At 42.7% G+C, this 24,832-nt stretch overlaps 1 protein-coding gene across 1 annotated transcript; it reads right to left on the bottom strand.

Moving 5' to 3' along the window:
- Positions 1–951: 951 nt before the first annotated feature.
- MCMDC2 (minichromosome maintenance domain containing 2) lies at positions 952–22,162 on the bottom strand. Its single transcript, XM_018554210.1, has 14 exons — positions 22,057–22,162; positions 14,923–15,053; positions 14,759–14,818; positions 13,157–13,352; positions 10,925–11,047; positions 10,724–10,831; positions 9,962–10,090; positions 9,272–9,509; positions 7,356–7,561; positions 7,120–7,280; positions 5,729–5,908; positions 3,628–3,767; positions 3,346–3,455; positions 952–1,118 (listed from the first exon to the last, which is right to left on the bottom strand). The coding sequence occupies exons 1-14, from the start codon at positions 22,160–22,162 to the stop codon at positions 952–954; spliced, it is 2,055 nt and encodes a 684-aa protein (XP_018409712.1).
- Positions 22,163–24,832: the final 2,670 nt, after the last annotated feature.

Consider the following 24,832-nt stretch of genomic DNA (forward strand, 5'->3'; position numbering starts at 1 on the left):
ACTGCAAGTCAAATTTGTGTGCTGAACCCCCTTTCATGTATCCTAGGCTCTGCTACCGCTCCTGTGGGTCAAGGTTTGGCATGGCAGGTGCAATAAGAGGGTAAGGAGACATCCATTTGCTGATCTCCCTGCCGAATGAACCTGGAAGCAGTAATGATTGTCGCTTCTGAGCTGTTATTTCCTGCCCACAGAGGCTAGGGGAAGAAGCTAATCAAGCACACATGGGCCTCCAAAGGTGACAGACACTTTACGGGCAGATGGGATTTTGAAGCGTGACGTATTCAGTGTCTGCCTTTATGGTTTAGAACTCGTGCACTAAATGTGTGTTGTACTGAACATTTGGGATTGATAAAACAGTTGCACTAATATCTTGCAATGGTCACCATTTTTCAGTGGCCATTAGGTGGCTTCAGCTACCACGTGTCCTTTATTGCTGGGTTCCAGTATAGTGCATGTAAATGTATGCAGGGCCAATGTTGCTCCATGTGTTTTTGTCTCTTCATGGGGCAGTAGGGGGTGGTGTTTGTTGTGGGAGGAGGTGGGCTCTTTTACCGTTGTATGTCTTTTTTGATGTATTCGATGGTGAGGTGTCTTAAATCCTGCAAGAGACATTTGGCGTCTGCTGGATTTAGTGCCTTAAAAAAACCTTACAAATGTGTTTAGACCATATTTAACAGTCAGCCGGGATGTGACACAGTGCATTCCAGTTGCTGACCATGCTGAAAACGTACTCTTTATGATGTCAATATCCTTCAAAAAAGGCTGATGCTAGACCCACTTGAAGGGAAGAGTTGCAACTAGGATTGTTTGTCCTCCTGTCCTCACTTCCCCCAGAAACGCATAACTGGACAGTATTGTATGAGTTTTATTGGTGAAAAGATCAGTAGTAAATGACATTAATGGAAACACTTCCTGCATTTTAGGGGCAATTTCCTTTGTGAAAGTTATAACTTATTCTTCAGAGATAGAAACGGCTGCTCCGGGTCCATATGTCATAATAAACTGTAGGAGCTGATGTTGGCATTCTCTCAGGTATTTATCTCTCTGACACAAACTACTCTCATCCACTAGCTCAACTGGAAAGAGAGGATTATGGGATACAGAGAACACAGAGCTGCCTGCATGATAAACAGAGGTCTAAGTCAGTTTCGTAGCTTCACTTAAAACAAAAATCATGAAATTAATCCAAATCTGCACGCTGGGTACTTTATTTCAAACGGGAGCTTGAAAAGCCACCCAATGAAAGTTTTCCGCTCTATTACCTGGAAACCAGAGATGCTACATTGATTCTGGATTAGTCTGCACTCTGCAGTGGATACATGGTGGGAAAGCCAGAAAATCAAGTGTTTGGGAGTTGGGTACAGATCTGATACAGATCTGTCAAATGGTGCATCAGTGCAGCTATTCTGAAGGATGATTTATTACGGAATAGAATGTTTTGCCTTTAGGCCTGGTTCACACCTGTACGTTTTGTAGCGTGTTCAACGCTCTACAAAACGCTCAAACATGAAAATCCCCCGTCTGAAAGCGCTACAAAGCGGCCTACGCCTGAAAAGGTACATGAGCTTTGCAGCGTTTTTGTTGCGTGTTTCCATTGGGATACAGCCAAGTAGCCCTCGGAAACGCGCATTTGTCGCGTGTTGTTTTTTACTGCGAATCGCGGTAAAAACGCACGCGACAAACGTGCTTATTCGATACGCCTAGGTGTGAACAGAGCCTTAGACAACTGTGTATATGTATGTGTTTTTTTTTAGCTTTGGACAGAGTAGGGAATGGGAGAAACCACTTTCATGCTTTTTCTTTTGCTGTCTGTGTCCTATTATGAAAATGTCTCTTCACTTACTGTCCCCTATCCCTGACACACTACAGGTAGTGAGAGGAATTCTTGCCAAAGAGAAGGGAAATCCCCTCTTAGTCAGCTGTCACTGAAACAGGTGCCCCCATTGAAATATTTCCCCTCTATTCCTGTTCCAGTGACAACTGTAATGCTTTAGATTTCCTATAACTCGTGTCCTGGTGGCAATGACAGAAATTCAGAATAGATAGGCTACCTTCGTGCAGTGTGCCTCAACACATGAAAAAGCATGTAGCAGTGCACTATGGTGTAGAGGGGCCATCAAACAAGGACCCTAATAATTCCACCTGTGATTTGATGAAGAGGTCTGGAAATCATGACTTGTTAGTGGTCTCTGAGAGCTGATATGACAAACCTTGAATTTGAAATGCTTCAGGGGAAAAACAATGCATAGGTGTAAGGGTCACCACACAAACTACAATCTACTTATACAATCTCTGTACAATCAACTTTAGATCTACCCAAACTATGTGATATGAGGACTTAATCTGTTTACAGTCAGGTGGGCCCTTATACTACACACTTGTTGGAAAGGAGATTGTACAATCAGATTGGAACATGTGTGAGCTTCAATCTAAGCTTAGACAACATTCCGTGGTCCAATGTCTGTATAAAATGTTAAATATGTTAATGATAAAGTTGCATGACAGAGCCCAATTTCAAATGGATCATTCCCATGGTGACAATGGGTCTTTGAACGTAAGACAATATGGTCAATATATAGTAAGACAACAGGGAACACTTCAAACATTTACATTTCATAAAAGCTCTTCAACCTTATGTACAGACACTGCCAAGAAATCAAGAGAAGGCTTCATACTGCCTGACACACAAAGGTGTTCATTCTTAAACTGTCGCAAGGCACTTGTGCCCCCCACATGGTGCTGTTAAGTATAGGAAATGCTTGTGCCTTGCGCACGGAATACGCTGGGCTGATCTTTTATGAATGCATCCCATTGAGTCTCTGACTCCTCCACAGACCTATAAGTGTCTTTCAGTAGATGAAAGAGTTATCTAAACCCAGAGACAAAAATGTAATACAGTATATTGTAGTTTATCAGTCCTTGCATGTGATGGCTGCATTAGTTTTCATTTTTCAGCAAGCACTTCCTTGGAGCTGAAAAGGTAGCAAAAACTGTTTTATCTTTTGTACATTTTTAGTCCCATAAATCCACTCCAATGTAATGCAGACATAATTAACCAACACGTTTGAAGTCCAGCGTGTGTGACCACCATGGCTGCCTCCATAGATATAGAGGAGAAATGATTGTAGCCATGAAAGGTCGGAAAGAGTGTTGTATGGAGAATTACTAGGTGAAAATAAAAATAAAAGTCTGAAAAATGCAGCCACCACATCTGGAAAACTGCAATATATGACATTTTTTTTTTTAAAGTTTGATATTAAGCAGTAACGTAACAGTGGACAACATATAGGAATAATACTATAAATATATATATATATAGCTTGCAGGAAAAAAAAATATATTTACCATGTTTTAGGGTAAGAGAAACTTCGAAAATTAAAATGGCAACCAAAGCATCTTCTTCTGTCACTTCCTTTCTCAAACTTAACTTTGTGTGTGCTTCTGATATTGAAGACCTAGAAAAGATGTATTGTAAATGTATGAGGTAGACAGGCAGTAGAACCTGATGAAGAATTATTGATATTGACCCTGTTATGTTCCCTCTTTGCAATGAGCACTCCTTGTTCTACGTGTACATGTATGTTCAGTGTACCGCCTGATGCTTATGATATAAGTTCTCATACTCACAAATGTCTCAGCGCGGATGCTGATATTTTAGATCCATTACTGTCTGTTCTCATCCTTCTGCTTGCCAAATAGTAACCTTGGAGTAATGTTTCGGCTCTGGAGCTAAAGGTCACCTTTAAACTCTTTGCATAAGAAATAAGCTACACAAGTAAAACACAGAAAATGATTTAGACAAAGTAGTAATGATGTCACTGGTACCATATTTAGACATTAAAAAACAAAATGTCTCCTGTAAGAACCATCCTATAGATGTGACAGAAAAAAAGAGAGTGCAATGATCTTGCACAATAAAAACAACCTTTTATAGGAACAATTTATGTATTCTCATGTACCCAGGAGATAAAGGTACAGTGTACACAGCTGAGTATGGAAAGTATAAGCAAAGGCCGGGGGCAATGCTAGGGACCGCCAGGATGACTGACATTCCAGGCAGTAGATTGTACCTGCACGGTGTACCACACCAGATCTTACTCCATGCAGGCCCGGATTTCCCACAAGGCCACCGAGGCCCGGCCTCGGGGCGGCAGAGCGCAGAGGGGCGGCAGCGGTGACCTTGTGGGGAAGTTGCGGGCGCCGGTGTAAGTTGTCCGATAAAGAAACAGTAAAAAAAAATTGAAACTAGCCCCGCCCGAAGGCCAGGTTCCACAATACGGCCCCCCTCGCCGTGCCATCTGGTTGCCATTCTCAATTGATGAGGAGGGGGGCTTGGCGGCGCGGGGGGGCGTATTGTGGAAGGGGGAGTAAATCCGGCCCTGACTCCATGCTGTGCTAACTTCCTCTCTTTTTTGTTTTGTCATGTTTGAGGTTGGCAAGCTTTCCGTGTGCTGCACCTGGCAGAGCTGCAGGATTGTTTCTGTGTTTAACCCTTGGCTTGCACTCTGTCTCACGTATACCTCACAGCTGGCAAGATGGTGTCTGCAGCCTCCACCTCACAGCACTCATATCCACACCATATCTCTGACAAGTCCCCTGAGCTGCAACACCTTGAACGTTCAGCAATTGTCATGGACCCCCTCTGATATCCTAAACCATTTCAAGACTATGCTTTAGAAGGCCATAGACAAAATGATAATGTACAACACAGCACCCAACAGAGGAGAATCTTCACATCAACATAGATACTGTACGTTGACCGTTTCTACGAGAACGTTTCTGTTTCCATGCCATAGACAAAATGTCTGATCAAAGAAATTGTTGGATCAGCTAACTAGAGAAATTGGGAGCATTGGTAAGTCCTGATGACATGACATTACTAGGATTTTAGAGGGGCACGAAGAGGACATGAAAACCCTTAAAAATGAGAGCATTATCCTGCATTCACAGTTACAAGATCACAAAAAGGATCACATGAACGCCGCTCCAATTACAACCTGTGGGGCCTTCTAGAGACCATAGTGGACTTTTAAAGTCATAGAGTTGGCCACTGAGCTCCCAATAGAACGTTTGGACATGGATTGCATCCACTGAGCTCTGACCAGACTCACCCATCATTCTGCTCCAAAAATACCTGAGCTCTATTTTTTCACAGCATTACTTGACCACAGTCATTTTATGTATTTATTGAATAGCCCAGTGCAGTCTATGTTTATATTACTTGGCCACAACCTCCTCAATTCTTAATACTTGTGGACGTTCTTTGCAGTTTACTTATAAATGAGAACTAAGAGACCCCAAGGGGAGATACCTTATACTCATAAGCTCCCCAAGAAAAAAAAGACAATCCAAGATCAAAGAGCTAAAATTGGAATTTACCTTTGCGTCTTCCTGTTTCAAATCTCATCCAATGGCAATTAATAGATCAAACGCTTTCAAAACTCAATTGCAACATAACTTTTAAGTTTAGGGGACAGGAGACAAAGTAAAGGGGAATCTCTTCAATGGGGCTAGTGGCTTGTATGTGCAGGACCCAGTCATCATCATATGTAGTCAATTTAGACTTTTTTAACCTCCAACAGGAAAAAAGTCATTTGTGTGTTTTATTTCTCTTCGTAGAGACCATTACTTTTATGTTGTGACATCAAACATCTGTTATAAATAAGAGTAGTAGTAATGTTTAAAAATGATAGATGTACAGAATACATGTTGATTCTGTGATAGCTACCTCTTCAAAGTCTTGTGTTGTGAACTGCTCCGATGCAGGGCAGAGTGGTGATCCAGGTCTTACTGCTCTTAGCAGGCTGTGATGTACAAGCGGCACAGTTGGGTTGCTATGAGATGACTCATTGCAGTAAACCAACATTCCAAATGCATCCATGAGGCTGACTGGTATCATACCTAAATCCTAAATAAGTCATGAACATGTTTAAGTGAATGCATTTTAGGTACTCAGAGTAACCAGAAAACAGATTTACAAATGTATCCACTGGATAAAGATTCTACAAATGAATACACAAGGTTGCCCTTTAAGTACCAGTTCACACCTAGGCGTTCAATTTTAGGGTTTGCAGCTAAGTTGTAGCCAGCCTGAGCTTTGTTTATTTACCTTATCTGTGTTCATTGGATTTCTCCTAAGCCCAGGATATTGATTGCTTCTGTCTGCTATTGGAGAGTGTTATCCAGCAGACAGTGATAAGTAACAATGTATTGGGTTATGAATATTTTTTCTGGCTTGGCTAATTACTGAGAGGTTTATTTTCTGTGATGTAGGCTGGGGAATTAGATAAATATTTGGGCTGACCTTCTATTAGGGTCTTTGTCTCACAGGGGAGTGATTCCATGTATCCTTACAGGAGATCTGTGTAAAAGAGGTCCAGCCTTGGCCTCTCAGGCCCTTGGCCTAAAGGAAGAAACCAGAGCCCGGGTCCAAGGAATCTGAGCTGGCCTCTCTTCAGAGGAGTCTGCTGTGCGGAAGTATGTCCAGGAGAGCTTAGGGGAAGCTATTGCCGGATTTTTCATGGAGACCTCATCTCTCAGCTCTGAAAGATATCTATAATTGCTTGCCTGGGACGTGAGTGCTAGTTATTATTAGGAGGCTGCTACTGCAGTAACTAGAGCCACCAGCAGAGGTACTTAATAGATCCATTATTATTGGGAGGCTGCTACTGAAGAATTGAGGGCTACCAGTTAGTTGTTTACAAAGGAATTCATCTGTAACTAGGAGGCAGCCACTTAGACATAAGATCCATTATCAACTTTGTTGCTATAAAGAGGGCCTGATACATTTTTATTGTTTTTGGATATCCTGAACCTTTTCTCCTAAATGCTGCTACGGGGGGAGGGAGAGCACAGTGTGTATGTGGGGCTTTTGAATATGGGAGAGGGTTCCCTCCTGTGATACCAGGGATGAATGTTCAACACATGTTGCATCCTAGCAACTCGCCAGGATGCAGGACTGCTAGAAATACGGGAGTTTCTCTGTCAGGTTTCAGGGGAGCCACACAAGGCCTACAGGTATGAAAATTACATTAAGCAATATTTTTCATAACTGCACAGTGTATTTTAACCTATTACATATCATGCATGTATGTGTTCTGCAGACTTCATATCACTTACCATTTGTCCAATAAAGGTGTTTTCCCTTGAATTGCACTTCCTAGCAGAGGAATCTGCATAAGCCCAGAAATGACACTGAAGAGAAATAAATATCTGGTGATCCACATCTACTCCATATTTCTTCCCGGGTATGAACACAGCCGTGTTTCTACTCTCCAAAACTATGGGGAAAAAACACCATTAGCAGCTCATTATGGAGGGTCACAAGGATTTATATGTGATTATTGTATGGATACCTGACTTTAAATGGTCAAGCTTGTCCTTTTTATGTGAATTTATATCTCCAATAAAGCAGACACCTCCTTTGGCCATTAAAGCACTGCCAGCATGGATAATAGCAGTCCCTGTTCCATGTTCATCTTTTCTTACAGTAGCAAAGACGTCAGAGAATGGTGTATGCCGGACTCCACGTGGTAGAAGGCTAACACTGTAACTCATCAGTCTGAAAAACAAATGTCATCTTGTCTTTTTTTATTGTAACACTTTGTCCTCATTTTTGTGAATGGGATACATGTACAATGCAAACAAATAACAGTGAAGTAACTTGTAAAGGAAAAGGAAATGCAAAATCAATAGGGTTGGTATCCTATGCTTATTTACAAGGTAACACTTTATGAAAAAAAGAGCAATCCACATGGAGTATGTCCACTATGTATACCAGTATCATGCCACCAGGTTTTTCTTTCACAAAGATTTTATTTGTTTTTTTTCAGTTTTTCATATAAAAGATTACAAAAAGAACAGAAGTGGGGCATGCAAGTCCTTTAATAAGGCATTCAAACGGAAAACAAACAGCTACAGCATCGTGCAGAGCCCTGCAGGCTGTAGGACAGGAGCAATGTGGCAAGTGCCAGAGTGCAATTTGGGAGTTAGAAGGAGCTATTGCTGTACAGGTTCAGTGGATAAGGCCCAAATTAACATGTAATGGGGCAACACGGGGGAGGGTTTAGCAGGTCCGATGCCTGGGTATCGTGAGGTCGAGGCCAAAGAGGACAGCAACATCATCTCTCTGGAGCATAATTTGGCTAAGTGCATCAAGTGAAGGACACGCCGGACCCCGTCCCCGGCCTGTCTAGAGGGCATGAAGCCGACCTGGTCTTTTTTGATCAGGGATCCCAGAAATTGGTTAAGACGGGAAGTGAGAATTTTGGAAAGCATCTTGACGTCAACGTTTATTAAGGAAATGGGGCGGTAGTTGGCCCAGGAGTGGGGGTCTCAGCCACCAGGTTTTTATTAAAGAGATACAGACTTATTTTGAATGGTTAGATAAGCAATACACTTTACAAAAAATGTTTGTTTAGAACCTTCTTATTATATCAGATACCACGGTGACATCCAGCATTGCAGTTCTGGCTAGTGTGCGGACACAGTTCAGTAATCGTTAACTCTTTCATGTACTGGATGGTCTAACATGGATACCAGTGGATCCAATATGCAAAAATCTTTCTGCATATCATTAGGTCAGAGGTAAGAAGGAAGATGGGTCTAAAGCTCTGGAGTGGATTGGGGTTTTCCTTCTTTTAGGTATTAGGTATTATGATCTGACCATAATAAATAAAAAAAACAACATACATTCCCTTTAAAATATAAGACATGTCAAAAAGGTAGAGTTGGGTTTTACCTTGCACGGAATTAACATTTGCAAATGTACATTTTAAAGGGTATGTAAACCCTAACAATGAATATCTCTTATTTGGTACCTTGTGGTATGTTACAAATACCATTAACCCCTTCATGACTGAGGCCCTTTTTTCAATTTTTGCACCCATGTTATATTCCACATTTTAGGACTTTGTTATAAGAGCAAAAACATTGGTGATCTTGCCAGAAACCGTGTGAGCTGATAACTGCCTTTATTGACTATTCTCAGCTACATTGTTCCCTGTCTCTGGGGACTACAGAACAACACCTCTCTATGTTATAAAGACAAAGAAAGGCATGGAGTCATGCAGTCCTATCCTGTTTCTGTTGTCAGAAACATAATTGTGAGTGCGCATTATTATCCTAGGACGGGAATTGTGTTACTGCCAGAATGAATTGAAAATAAAGAAAAAAACTTGAAACATTAAATAGTGAAGCCACCAGATCCAAAGAATTGGTAAGCTACATATATATCAGGTTTTTGTATTTAGACACGCTTTAATGAATATACCTCTCCACAATCAGTGTATCACTTGTCACAACCAAGAGGTCGAGGGTATTTCCAATATCTTCATCTTCGTTACATGTTTGCACAAGGCTGAGTAGTATGCAGAGTTTCAGTGTGTTGTAAGTCCCCACCGGAACAATTTGTGAAGCAAAAATATTTGCAAGTATTCCTGTGAAAATCCATGGGGAACCGAAGGTCTTTGCATGAAGGTCTTGAAGTGCCTCGCTTATGGTCAGAGAACCTAGTGGGTAAATCAGTATATAAAAACATCACTACAAGGTGTAGGCTACTATTTCACCCAGGAACAAAGGAGGAAAGGAAAGGGCCACAGAGAACTGATATTTCAGTATTAAATAGATACCTCATGAGTGAATCTGTCTGGATATCACTTGGGAAGTAAAAGGAAGACATTTCTACACCTGAGCACCCGGTTAACTATGGTCTCACTATAGCAGTAGAGAGGTTGGAGGAGAAGAAAAAGGCAGCAGCACCAAGAGAAAGGTGTAATCACAAGATATTTAAAGTCATCAGTGGGGATTTGATGTTAGTTATATAAAGCATTCTTTATTCATCTGCTCAGTCAGTGATGAAGTCATTTTACATGTAGTAGTTTGACATATAAGATATAAAAAGCATGACTGTAAAGTATTTTGAAATATGAAACAATGTAATCAGAGTAGGTGCTGCACTTACTTTCTGCTATGTACTGATGAATATTATTTGCTTCTATGCAAAAAGACAGTTGAGCACCATTAGGCCCACATACCGGAATTCCTATTACTCTGTACCTTCCCCCTATTTTCATCCTGTTAATTAATTCATCTACAAGGGAAAAAAAATACACATGTTAAATGATGTTCCATACCATGTTTTCCTCTAGCACAAAATCCTGTGTGTGTTCTGGAAACTAACTAGCCATGTCATAAAATGCAATTTCACTAAACAGTAAAACTTGTTAGCCACTCTAGTTATCTCTTCCCTTGATTAGATGCTTTCCCCTCAGATTACTATCACTGCAGGTGCTAAGCCACTGACAGTCTGAAAAAGAAGACCCACATGCAGGGCCGGATTTCCCACAAGGCCAACCAAGGCCCGGCCTCGGGGCAGCAGGGGTATAGAATTCCTATCTCCCAATCCCCAGGACATGCAGTTCCGGGTGTCGGGGGGGTTGGGGTTCGTTTTCTACAATTAGCCCTGCTTTGGGCAAGCAGGGCTAAATGTACAGCAGGGAAGCCGCCGCTTGTTTGGTACAAGTGATCTCGGCGATCACTTGCATGCAGCCTGCAGGTCTGCCATTCTCTATCGGGGGGCGCATTGAGTAACCTGGCCTTGGGGCAGCAGAGAGAGTAAATCCGGCCCTGCCCACATGCGAGTAACCTGATGTAATGTAAGTGTAATGGCGATTTCTATACTTAGTGCACACATAAAAGGGTCAATAAATACAAAAGACTTTACCTCTGACGTATACAGCATATGACTGGAAGCGACAATTCTGATGGGTTACACAATGTCCCTGGAGAATACGCAACGACTTTGCATCTGTTAACTCAACCACCTGTTTATCTGAGTACACGATGTATAGGTTAACTTGATTTTTTTCATTGGCTATAGACAAATATTAAAGTTATTGTCTAGTGCCTAAAGCATAATGCATACCACCAAGAACTCTGTACTTCATGTCTTCCTTTAGCGGTGACGAACATAAATCGCATATAAAGTCTTGTCCTACAGTGGCTGACTCTGTAGCCCCAGGGATGTGTACTCGGATATACTGAAAATCTAATTGACATTCATAGCAATGTAATTAATAATGTGTATAAAGGTCATTTTTTTTACATCTTAAAGTAAAACTTTGGAAGGAAAAGCAGCATATTCCCATATTTCAGGGTATGGGGGAACATGTGACCTTCTACTTTCCTCCTTCCTTGGTGCCTGAGCAGCCAATTGGAACATCCAAGTGCTGTCAGGTGGGGGTTTGGAGAGAGTCCTTAGCGCTGCATAAGCTCCAACCAGACCAACTTGGTGCTTACACAAGGATGAATTCCTCTGCTGTGGTGGGCAATTGGACCAGAGTGGAGCACAGGGAAAGTTAGTATAAGCATAACATTGGGCTGGCATTTCACTGAATCTGTTGCCTGCAATCTTCACTGCCTGGACAAAATGCAGATTTAATTTAGTTTAGACCTAATACACAGCAGAATGTAAAACATCAAAGTGAAACCCGTTTGCCATTTTAACCATACAGTGCGAGTAAATTTCATCTTGATGTCATCACTGCTCTTTGGATTCATTTCCTGGATCAATACAACACATTATTTATAGTTGCATGTGTTTTTCCTGGTAAATATTACAAAGCCTTGTAGTTCTTACAGTGAGGATTCCTTTTCTATTCTGTTAGATCTCACTGGATCTCACCATGTCAATAGCACAGTTCTAACGGTAAAAACTTAGTCAATATACCTTAATTAGTTCACTGGGATACTGCATGGATTGCCACTCATCCCGTATGATAAGGGACTGTCTTGGATTAGTAAAATATCACATCCAATATTGATTCAATATGGAATGCAGTTTGTCCCGTATTTTTATGTGAGTCTTTTATTCTGTTGCAATATTTTTATTAAAGTTTTGTCAAAATGTTAACATTAGAGAACGGTTCTGACATCTCCAAGAATACAGTATCATGAAAGGGAATAACAATCATACAGCAGTCGGTATATAGAAGCAGCTCACAAGGAGTACAATTGCTATCCAAATCCATAAACCCAGGAGCGTTGGTCCATTATACTGGATAGATGAATTGGGTATCATTATCCAAAGGTGAACCAGGGATAAAGTCATATTGAGGGTCAGAAGAGGGTTAACTGCAGAGCAGTAAAGAGAAAGAGAGAGTAGAGGAGAAGGAAACAAGAGTAGGACAGTATCAACATCCTTGTGATTGATAAATTGAATAAAAGGGTTACCACTACATTTAGCCACCAATTGGTTCTTATACTGTGAGGGTCAGCTCACCACACTCCCATCGATCCTAGCCTGCCCATACCATTCAGTGCACTTAGATACCCCGGACGCTAGTTAGATCCATATCAGGGTGATGGTGAAGGATCCAAGGTTCCCAAGTACTCAGAAACTTGTCTTGTTTATTCTCCGTGAGTCTTTTATTCAATTTATGGCGATATTACTACCACCACCACCAAATGACACCTTCCTGGCCCTGACCACAGACTTGTTTCACATACAGTATGTCATGGACTAAATTTAGTCATGATCATATTTGGCCATTGATGTTAACCAGCATTACAGGCCGCCTTGTTTATATACAAGATGCCGGTTGCGGTGAGAGTGCAGCAGGAGGAGGATCATTGCATGCGGGCCATTGTGTTTTTGATGATAGATTTATACCATGGGACATTTTTTTTACATAAAGTCACACTGTTGGTGTATTTATTTGCTTTTCACGTGTAGGGGCAGATATCTGGTGGCCCCCTTATTTTATAAGAGGCTTCCAGATTCATGTAAGTCCCCCTCGACATTCACTGGGCCAGGGATATGAGGCTGAGGGTCTTGGCCCCCTGGCAAGGTACTCCCCCCCATGTTAAGGGCATGCGGTATGGTTCAGGAGAGTGGGGACAGCCTTTGCTCACTGCCTCTCTCTTTCTTGGCCAGCTGGTCTGCGTGCCTGGATAATGGCCTGGCATGGATTTTGGGGGAGACCCCACTTTTTTTTATTTTTATGGTCCCCCTAAAATGTCACTTTTGTCAGTACATTATACACATGTGCCACTTTACATGCAGGTTTAGGGCATCCCCAAGCATATTTTTTTTTAAAGGAATCATGTATTTTAAATGTTGCTCTTTAAGCAAAGATACTAATATGTGCATTTGTACCTTGAGAAAAGGGGCACTTTGCTTCTGAACAGAGAAATTGTGCTCCTTGAGTGTACTTTGTCACTGTAGACATTGCAGTTACTGCTCCTTCCATCATATAAAGTCTTTGGGTCTTGTAGTCCAGGGGGAAGTTGCTTAGGCTTAAGCGATAGCCAGGCAGTTCAGGCAAATGCGTTAATTTCAGGACTACATTTATCTGAAAAATGCAGAACAAAACTATGTCATAGCAATCTACAAGATTTCTTAATATGACCAAAACAAAAGATACACTGGAACAACTCTACATGGAAATAAGCATCACACAGCATGCCTATGCAAAAGCACATATAAATGATGCAAATCAATGTGCAGAAAGGAAACACAGATGTCAGAAGTATAATGCCATAAATGAAACCTCTCCCATAGTAATCAATCCATGCAAAGTCTCCATTACTTTCACAAAAAGCCTTTTCAGACAAATTGCAATTTCCAGTATGAGAGCAATATGCAGGCACTGATCTGCTACTCCTAATGGCACAGTCCAATGTTTCCCATAAATTGCGGTTAAGGTGTTTCCATTAGAAGCACCCCAAGTATTCCACCTGTCATCCTCTGAGGCAAACTGGGAAACAGGCACTGCTAGTGGTAGCCAAAGATCAGAGTTCAAGAGCACGGCACAAATCTATTTAGGAAGCAAATGCAAGAAAAAGGTAGCCTGCAGTCTAATGAAAAGCACCCAAAATATAAACAAATGTCTACATTAGGAACCATCTTTTTTTTTAGATTAGAAGATCCTTAGTGCGCCTTTGTATGCTTTGTATCTGTGCAGTGTTCTGTTTTGAGTGGTTTTACTTACCTCAGTGTCCGCCCCCCCGAGGCTACTTCTCTTCCATGCTGCTGCTTCAGCCACTCTGCTGGAACTGAAACTGGGCAGGAGATCATGACTTCCAACTTTCTGAGGTGAGAAAGAGGGACTTCTCCTGGCACAATGTATTTAGGAAATGGACACACCTCTGCCACAACCCCAGTTATGTATACCATTAAGCAATGATATGCCAGGCCAAGTACGGGAGGACTTCCAGTAGACTCCTATGGGTAGCCCTACTTCTGAGAGTGTTGATCTCCTGGTCCTCCACTAAGCTTAGTGGTTCCTCACTCCAGTTCCTTCATCACTGCTGTGTCTTGTACCTACAATGTCAGTAGAAAGAACCACTCAGCACAGAGGGGGGTCAGAAACTCTGCCAGGAGTGTCCGTTTCTGAAGAAACTAATGTATTCACTTTCTTCTTTACAGGGACAGTATTTAATGGCACTTTTAGTTAGCTGGCAGCGCCACTTTCAAAAGGACAAATTAAACTGATGAAAACTGAGTAAAGTAATTTTTACTCAATCACAGCTAGCTGCTGTGCCTAACATACATCCAGCAGAAACAGTCAGTAGGCATCTATAGGTCGCACACATTAAATAAATGTTTAGTGTGTGCTCAGTAGCTCCCACAATATGGAGTTGCTCTGCTGAACTTTGTTATACAGCAGCTACATTGATTTAGCCGTTTCCAATGAATCCATGCTGAACATTTTCTGAATTATCACCGCCCTTTGGATTTTCACAGTGGGTTCCATACCTGTGCTTCGGTCTGGTATTGTTCAATCAAGGAAAGGATTCTTATTGTGGCATCACATACCTATGACAAATAAATAAGTAAATATATATATTCATTTCAGAGTATAGCAGAGTATAAACAATATCACATGATAAAATAATATCAAATAAACATTCAAGCCATACCGACTGGAAGATCTGCGAAGCTCTCAGTGGCTCATGCAGGATATAGTTTCCAAGGGTGGCGTTGAGTTCTGTGATGTCCACAGGGTTAATGGAGATTACAAACCGGTACACTGCATAACTGTGTGTAGATTCTATTGGGATACACACAAATGTAATTTAATAATAAAACATATTTAGAGTAATTGATCACAAAAAAGGGTATAAAATGCACAATACTTTGGTAGCTTGGTTATAAGAGACGCTGTATGCAGTTACTGAAAGCAGCTTTTTAAGCAATGACTTTCATTGATCTAAGTATTTTAAACTGCTCTAAAAAAGATGGGTGATTGGTTGCTGTTTGTTCTTTGAAGGCATATGTCTATAAGCGACCCTTCAGAAAGTAAACTACAAAAAAAAAAAAATTTCTACCAATTTGTTACTTTTGACACCCAAGTGATTGAGCCATGACTTCCATAAAGGATGCAGGTTTCAATCAGACATGGTCAGCCTGAAAGGAGATAATCACTGCTGTTCTGTGTCTTAAGCCAACAATGCATGCTGATAATCCTTTTAACCTGTAACAAGAAGGATCCTTCTAGCACTTGTCCTCAGTTTTGTTCTGTACATTACAGCAATACAATGAAACCCAACACACTTTTACAGTAGCAGACAATGCATCCACCCTGCAGCACACTACCACAATGCACATAATATAAAAGTAACCTAAAGAAAACCGGTGTTTAGAAATATACAAAGATTGCCATTGCTGACCATCTAAAAAAGACAGTTATCTGGCAGTCATACCAGAGCATTCAGCTTTAATGCTTTCTGAGACACTGGCCTGAAACAAGAAGGCAGCAAATGAAGTCAGAATAGAGTCTGAACTCTTGATCTGCACATTTGTTTTTGGCTGGGGACCCAGAAATAATAAAGCCACTGAATCCTCAGGACAACCAAGTAGCTTGTATTTACACAATGAATAGTCAAAAATGGCAGCTTCTCTATTCTTACAGCACATTTTGTTATTTAATCCTGAATATAAATGCTGAAATGGCTTTCCAAAAGACGAGAACATTGTAGTATTACTTTGTCCCACTAGATGGCAGCAACTGTTCATGTTACCATCCAGAATATGGCGGCTTAATAGCATTTGAACTAGCCAATGAGTCCTTCCGAATAATAAATAACTACAAAACACAATGACACCACCATAACAACACCACATGAAGCTCAGGAAACACAGGCGTAGGTAAAAGTTGGTGTACAGTGCGTTATTGTTATGGTGGCCTTGGAGTGATTGTGTTGCAGGGGAATGAAATGTTGGAACTGAGTAATGAAAGTTCATCCCTCAATGCAATGCCGGGAGCCTCTCTATAGGCTGCGGAGATTTGTATTAGGACTGTATTAGGGGCCTTCCTTAGAGCCAGCTTAGGAAATCCTGAAATGTACATACATCAGACACCCTGTGTACTAAGCTCCTGAGGTGTAACTTGAATGGTCTCCTGAGTCATTTATATAGGCTGTCACTAAACAACATTATAACGTAATAGTATATTGTTATATTGAACATGTGATTGATAAGATTTTAGAATCTGAGCCCTCCCATGGAAAACCAGCGTACTTTCCATTCCTAAAGGTTACATTTAAATAATATTTAAAATGAATAAAAACTAAATTCTTTACTAACTCATATATAACGCGACTGGTCAAACCTGCTTCACAGGCCGTTTGTCATGATTCCTTTCAATATACATTGTGCTGTTTAGAAGAAACATTCCAGTTTGTTATAATAAACATTTCATGGGGTTCTTTTCTTAAAGAAAAAGTGAAGCCAACACTTTTCTTTTAGTTTCGGATAGAGTAACAGAGGAGTATTACCCTGGTGAGCTTTTTTTTTGCTCTCAGTTTCCCGTCGGGGAGATTTCCCTTCACTTCCTGTAACATAACAACAGCTGGAATTGAGAGAAAATCTTTCCAAGATGAGGGAAATCCCTGGTGGCCAGCTGGCTCACCACAACCATTGTTCCCATTGGAAGATTTCTCATCTATTCCTCTTCTGGTGATAATCCAAAATGTGGGATTATCTTTCACTTTCAGGGATAATGGTCACCAGGACTAAAAGGGTGAATCACCCTAACGGGGACACAGACAGTAATAAGAACCTGACAGGTGTTCTAATCCCTCTATCCCTTCCACTCTATCCAAAACTAAAAAGAAAGTTTTGGCTTCATTACGTTACTGAATGAAAACCTGAAGTCTGATTACTATACACTGGGGCAATCTTCAGTGACTTGCGACCCTGATCTATCCAGCCAATCTCCTTATTAAACAGTAATATTATTTCATGACACTCTGCATCCCTGACATCCTTCACTCCAATTGTTTCTGATCTTTGCACTACTGAGATGTCCTCATGATCCAGCAGAGAGGAGCAAGAGAGTGTCAGCAATTAGCAGTAAGAAGTCATTCTCCATGATTGTATTACAAGGGACATCTCTCTACGCTTGTCTCTTTTGCCCCCATTCTTATACATCATCAGGGCGATTGTATTACAAGGGACATCTCTCTACGCTTGTCTCTTTTGCCCCCATTCTTATACATCATCAGGGCGATTGTATTACAAGGGACATCTCTCTACGCTTGTCTCTTTTGCCCCCATTCTTTTACATCATCAGGGCTTGAAAAATGTTAAGGTGTCTCACCAGTCAGTCAAAAATGTCACCAGTCAGCATGACTGGATTATAGCCTTGCAATTTATGATAAAATTTTTTGGGGACAAATAGCTTTCTTTTGGGGGTATTTAATCACCACTGGGGGGTTTATTTTTTACTATATAATGAAAAAAGTACCGTAAATGTAAAAAAAAAAGTTTCCCTACGTTATGTTATAAAGCATCTATTCTTACCCATATTTGTTGTTAAATATAAAAGACGGGTAAATAGACCCCAAGCATGTCAAGCCTTAAAATTGCACGCACCCGCAAAATCGCAAAAAAACACACGTAGGCGCACCCGATGCATATCTGCGTGTGTATGTAGGAGGCGGGGGAATTAAACATTTTTTTTTTCTTTTACATTTTTTATGCTTCTTTAATTTTTGTATTACTTTTTTTTTACACAACTTTATTGCTATCACATAGGGGGCTAAGAAGTTGTGATAGCCAATTTATATGACAATATACATCACTTCCTGCATTCTGGGACTGAGAGTAGATCAAAGGGAGATCATGTACCGATCCCCCTTTGATCTCCTGTCACAGAGCAGCTGTGACCGGTCAGGCACATCGGATCTCGGGGCCGGCAGCGGCAGTGACAGCTGCTCCTTCACAAGTGATCGGGCGTCTCTAGAGACGCCCAATTGCTTGCATGTAAAGCTCCCGGCCGGTCGTGTAATTACGACGGCCGGCCGGGAAGCTACTCGTTGGGCTCCGCGGTCCTCTCGTCACAGACTAGAGGACGAGCTGATTTTTCAAGCCCTGTAAATCATACTGGTGAGGACAGAAACTTTTTTCAGGTTGCCCAAAATGAAATATATAAATTAAACCAATAAACAACTACTTTTCTAAAATATATATTTTTGGGCAAAACGCATGTCTGGAGGTGTTTTAGGAATTCTTAAATTATAAGTACAGTAAACCCTCGGTTATCCGGTATTCAACTAACCAGAACTCTCATCTAACCAGAAAAAAAATCCCCTGTGTACTCACTGTTCTGCGGCAAGTATTATCCGGGAAACGATCGTGTGTCTATTTGTCCTAATTTGCTTCTGATAACTGCATTTCAATATTAATATGAAGTCCATACAGAGTTTATGTTATGATATGGTATAGTATGTGGTATGGCATTAGTAGCCCTATTTTTAATAGTAATTCTCAAGCAACCAGAAACTACATTTATTGGAATCCACCAATCCCCATAGATGCCGGATAACAGGGAGTTTACTATTTTACTATATCGGGAGAGTAAAATATAAAAAATAAAATAAGTATAGTCTTCCCAACACTGAGACACTGCAGCTATCACACACTGGCTCTATACCGAGAGCATGTAACCACTGATCACTCAGCTCACAGCCTTCTTCCTTCCTGCAGAAAGCAGGGAATGTCAGTCCCTTGCAGGGATTACCCCCACCTCTCTATACCTTCAGTGCTCATTGGAGGGACAGACAGGGAAGGGGGCAGGCACAGCTGGCTCTGGCTCTAGAGAGGCAGAGCCTGCTGTCAATCAGACCTCCTTCCTGTACTAGACGGTAGCCCGCTCTAGCTGACTTTGGGTCACAAGAATACATTAGTAAATGCACTCCAGTGACCCAAAAGTAAAGACAAAAAAGGTCTCTTAAGTGTATTTAATCAGGACCATCCCTACCTTATTAGCTGAGGCAGCCAAGAGATGGGGGCAGCAATAGTTTTGGCGAACTGTCAGCCGGGCAGGAGGTGGCAGGCGGCCGTATTGTCAGCTGGGTGGGAAGCGGTGGGCGGCTGAGGGGAAGTGGTGCTGTTAGTTGTCTGTGCTACCCCCTCCCCCCACACACCTGCCTTCCCCCAAGGACACGCCATCTGAGGCTATCTCCTCAGGCTGCCTCACTATGGGGACGCCACTGTATGTAATGGTATCAGTGAGCTGGCATCTAAATGCAGTAAAATTCCATGGGGGATTTTACATGGAACTACTATGCAAGTGGCAAGTGTTTGACATGCAGTTGCGGTGCAGTCCCATTCACATCAATGGTCACGTTTGGCAGATGACCCCACCAGCTGAAAGCGATATGGCGTCTAATTGTTGCGGCATCACGGGTGAGGCAATGTGTACAGACAGTACTAACTTGTCGGCGGGCGGCCAGGGAGCGGTAAAAATACATATTTATCGCCTGTTTTTACCAACCCCTGGCTGTCTGTTAGAGATGTCCAGTTCATGAACGAATCGTTCTTTTGAATCGATTCTATTCACTGAACTGGTGGAGTCGATTCAGCTGAGTGAGCTGATCCGTTTGCATTTAATTAGCAGGTTGCAGAAGTGATAAGGGACAGAGAGAGAGTTTAGATTTGAGGAGATCCTCATTCAGATTGATGGTTTAACCCTTTAGGATCAAATTGGCTTCTCAAGGAGATATATATATATATATTTACACATTTACAAAAAAATAAAAACATAATTTTTTTTAAATAAACAATTTTTGGTTTTAGTTTTTATTTATTTTATTATTTTTCACTTAACATTGTTTCACTTAAATTTATTGACAGCGTTAGGATCAATGTACCCCAGGAGCTGCCTGACACCCTTCTCTGAATCAGAGTCCTCTGATTCGAATCTTCTATGAAGGTTCAGACAGCTCCTGAGCTTCGGTTCACTGGTTTGTCAGCCGACTCAACCAGTGAACCGAAGATTCGATTCATGAATCAGTTCTTTTGAATGAACTGATCCAAATGAACCGATTCATTTGAAAGATCCGAACTTCCCATCTCTACTGTCTGTGTGAACGAGGCGTTAAGTAGAGAGCACTCCATAGGACACCACAGGGCTCCACACCACCCCGCCCTCCATTAGTCAGCATTTTTTGTAAAGGACATGGTGACAGAAACGCTCATTTATCTAAACGTCCAAACCAACAAGAATCCCGCACAGGAGAATATTTCTAGAACCAGGACAAACTGAAAGAGAGGAAATGCCTGTAGTTGGAGGAGAACATGCAATTGGCTATTTAGCTCACAGAAACCGCTACAGTATAAGTGATCAGCATTCCAGAAGAAGAAACAGGAAAACAAGGAACAGGAAAAAGATCACCGGCACAAAATGTCCTGTTGTCAGCTTCTTCTAGATTTGTTACTGTCCTCTGTGATTTCTTTATATTCCTAATTTTCCCCTCCTGTTGTCAGTTTTGTTTTATAAATACCATTCAAATACCATCAAATCCAATTCATAGAAGGGTTTCCTGCACTGTTAGCACTTTACCTAGGATGATGTACCGGCTTTTTTTTAATTGTTTGTGCCGTATTTAAACAGCATAACTTTTTTCAGTTTTTTTGTTACTTAGGCCTCGTTCACACCTGACCGTTTTGTAGGGCGTTCTACGCTCGACGAACGCTCTACAAAACGGTCAAAAATATAAACTGCATTGTAGTCAATGCCCTCGTTCCCACCTAGGCATATTTCCGCCCGTCCCTAACGCCCTACAAAACGGCCCACGCCTGAAAAGGTCCCGGGACTACTTTGGGCCGTTTTGTAGGGCGTTTTCCATTGGGATACAGCCAAGTAGCCTTTGGAATCGTGCGACGGTCGCGCAACTTTTTTACCGCGAATCGCGGTAAAAAAAACGCGTGACGGTCGCGCGACAGATGCGCATATTACAATATGCCTAGGTGTGAATGGGGCCTTAGCCCCTGTGCACACTACCAAATGGAGCCGATCGCATAAGGCTTGGTTCACATATCAGCAATCCCAGGACGCGCGTCCCAGGACTGCACACAGCATTTGCCCTGCGGCCCTATTGATTTCAATGGCGTTGTATCCACACAGCAATTGCTGTGTGGATGTACCTCTTTTTGCGACACGCAAAAACCGTGCAACTGGGGTGCCATTAGAAAAGAATGGCACTGCCAGTGATGTGCAACTCCGTGACCGTGCGGCCATCCGCGGATTTGTGAGACTCAAGCCATCGGCCCTATTTGCAAGTGTGTACGGGCCCTCATGCATGGAGTGGTGAGGGGTTAGATTGTCTGTTAGGTTTATGTTACTGTCAATGTCCCCGTTAGGGAGACTCTGCATTTGTTTTGGTGAATGTTGTCACTGGGACTGAAAGTGAGAAACAAAGCTTGTGTTGTCACCAGGACAGCAGTAGAGAAGAATCTTTAAATGGGGACATTTGATCTGAAGACAATTAATGGAGAATTTCCCTCACATTGGAGAGGTTTCCTCTTCTGTACAGAACAGGAAGTGAAGGGCAATAAATGCATTGGAACCTAGATGGGTTTATTTCCCTTCCACACTCTATGCAAAATGAAGGAATAATGAAGGTTTAAGATTTACTTCACCAACAATATCACCGAATCAGTGTGTACAGAGCAATGAAATCCACAACTGAAAGTGCCTTACACAATATTCTAAGTGTAATCTGTCATAAATGGCTGTGATAGACTTCCATTACTACAGTGTCATGTACCATCATATCTTCTGCAGTCGTCTATCAGTTTCTCCAGCCCCCCGCTCCTGTCCATATAGATCAGAGCCGCCTGCCTCATCACATTCACATTCGGGGCCAAGCTCATGGCTGCCAGCCTGATGCCTGTCCTCACAGCTTGTCAGCCACACAGCCTCCTCTCCTCACAGCTTGTCAGTCACACAGTCCCCTCTCCTCACAGCCTGTCCGTCACACAGCCTCCTCTCCTCACAGCTTGTCAGTCACACAGTCTTCTCTCCTCACAGCCTGTCCGTCACACAGCTTCCTCTCCTCACAGCCTCCTCTCCTCACAGCCCGTCTGTCACACAGCCTTCTCTACCCACAGCCTGTCGGTCACACAGCCTCGTCTCCTCACAGCCTGTCCATCACACAGCTCCTCTCCTCACAGCTTGTCAGCCACACAGCCTCCTCTCCTCACAGCTTGTCAGTCACACAGCCTTCTCTACCCACAGCCTGCCTGTCACACAGCCTCGTCTCCTCACAGCCTGTCCATCACACAGCTCCTCTCCTCACAGCTTGTCAGCCACACAGCCTCCTCTCCTCACAGCTTGTCAGTCACACAGCCTCCTCTCCTCACAGCTGGTCAGTCACACAGCCTCCTCTCCTTACAGCCTGTCCGTCAAACACAGCCTCCTTTCCTCACAGCTTGTCAGTCACACAGCCATCTCTCCTCACAGCCTGTCGATCATACAGCCCCTCTCCTCACAGCCTGTCCGTCACACAGCCTCCTCTCCTCACAGCCTGTCCGTCACACAGCCTCCTCTCCTTACAGCCTGTCTGTCACACAGCCATCTCTCCTCACAGCCTGTCCATCATACAGCCCCTCTCCTCACATCCTGTCTGTCACACAGCCTCCTCTACTCACAGCCTGTCCGTCACACAGCCTCCTCTCCTCACAGCTTGTCAGTCACACAGCCATCTCTCCTCACAGCCTGTCCATCACGCAGCCCCTCTCCTCACAGTCTGCCACCTCAAGTATGTTTGTGGTTACTGTAATATTTAGGGCTCATTCACATGGGCTCAGAGGTCCGTGTACTGTAAGAAAAACAGTCATTTCTCCAGAGTGCAGCTCATCTGTACATTTCAATCACAGGCTGCGGCTGCACGCTGGTAAATTCTGCTCCTAGTGCGTACATCCATGCAGGTTTGGACTTGTGTCTCTGGACACAAACAATCTGACACACATACTCAAAGTGCAACACACCTCTTAACACATAACTTCTATTTACACTACAATTTATTAAGAACGCTGGAGATTTGCTTTAAAACCTTTGTCTAAAGTTAGGCATTAAGTGATGAAATCAGTGGGTGTTTGTACACTGAAATATTTAATCCAATGTGCCCCAGGTCAGCAGGAGGAGAAGGAGTCAGGAAATTACATTGAACACCTTTATCAAGTCCAGATGTTACATGTTAGAAAGTGACAGTGCTGCAACTTCCATTCACTAGAAGACCTCTATCACACATACAGCAAGAACCTACAGATTTCTGTGCCAGGAATCCCAGGTGTCCTCATTCAGATGCGGCCGCTGTACCCATTGAAGTAAATGACAGGGTGACATCGGCCACATCTGTCAGCGGCAGTCCACATGTTATTGTACATGGTACTATTAAATGCAGTTTGGGATAGATGATTATCACTGGACACATTTTTCCTGCTTCCAGGGACAATCATCTATCCCAAACCCCATGTAATGGTCCCATGCATGATTACATGTGGACTGCCGCTGACAGATGTGTCCTCTGTCATTTACATGAATGGGTACAGCTACTGCAACTGCATGGGGACACCTGGGATTCCTGCCGCAAGAATCCATAGGTTGTTGCTACGTGAATCCCAGAACGCCCCGTGTGAATGGGGCCTAATAGGAAAGCTTGTGCTGTGGCAAGAGTAGCAAGCCAAGGAAAGTGGCAAACACTTGTCACATACTTGAGATATGCATGTATGTAGAAAGCCCAATTCAGATGTCATTTTGTACCTACCTATTTCTGAAGTCTTCAGGCTGCTTATGTGATGCGCAGGGTCCCCTTAAAAGCTTCTCCTGGCAGTGGGCAGTCCCCAATAATGCAGAGAGGGGCACTCTGCTTCCTGCATCATTACACTGTAACTGCAGGGCACTGTGAATACTCCTCGGGGGTGGGGCCAAAGTTCTCTGCACTGACAGGATGTTCTCAACCTCTTCCGGGTTGAATGGTGCTGGGAGTCATTAAACTCATAAGACCGACATTTTGTGGTGGATTACTGTGGTGAACAGTGCCAGGGAGGAAGTGACCTGTGCACCCAGAGATGCTTTTTTATTTTAAACACAGCCTGGGGCTCTCTTTCATTAAAATAAATAAATGCTTAGACTTGGGCTTTAAGGTTTTCCCATATTTTTCATGAAATAAACACACCTACAGTAAATTAAACAGGAACTCCAGTTAAACCTTTTGTTTTAGTTTTTTGCCAATTGGGGAACAGTTAGAGCAGGGGTGCCCACAAGGTCGATCGCGATCTACCAGTCGATCGCGTAGCGATCACTGGTAGATCGCCATGTCCTCTCCTCCCACCGCTCTCCCCAGCGGGGTTCCGAGAAGAAGTGAAGGAACCGTCGGCGGGGGAGGGCGGAGGACGGAGCCGCTGTCACAGAACAGAACTAATGAAGAGCGGTGAGGAGAGAGAGAGAGAGACGCTCGGCCAAGATCTGACAGCCGGCGCCTCTCTCTCCCCTCACTGCTCGTCCTTAGTTCTGTCACAGCGGCTCCGCCCCCCCCCCCC

This window comes from Nanorana parkeri, unplaced genomic scaffold, assembly GCF_000935625.1.
Source record: "Nanorana parkeri isolate BGI_ZX_2015 unplaced genomic scaffold, ASM93562v1 scaffold147, whole genome shotgun sequence".
Lineage (NCBI taxonomy): Eukaryota > Metazoa > Chordata > Amphibia > Anura > Dicroglossidae > Nanorana > Nanorana parkeri.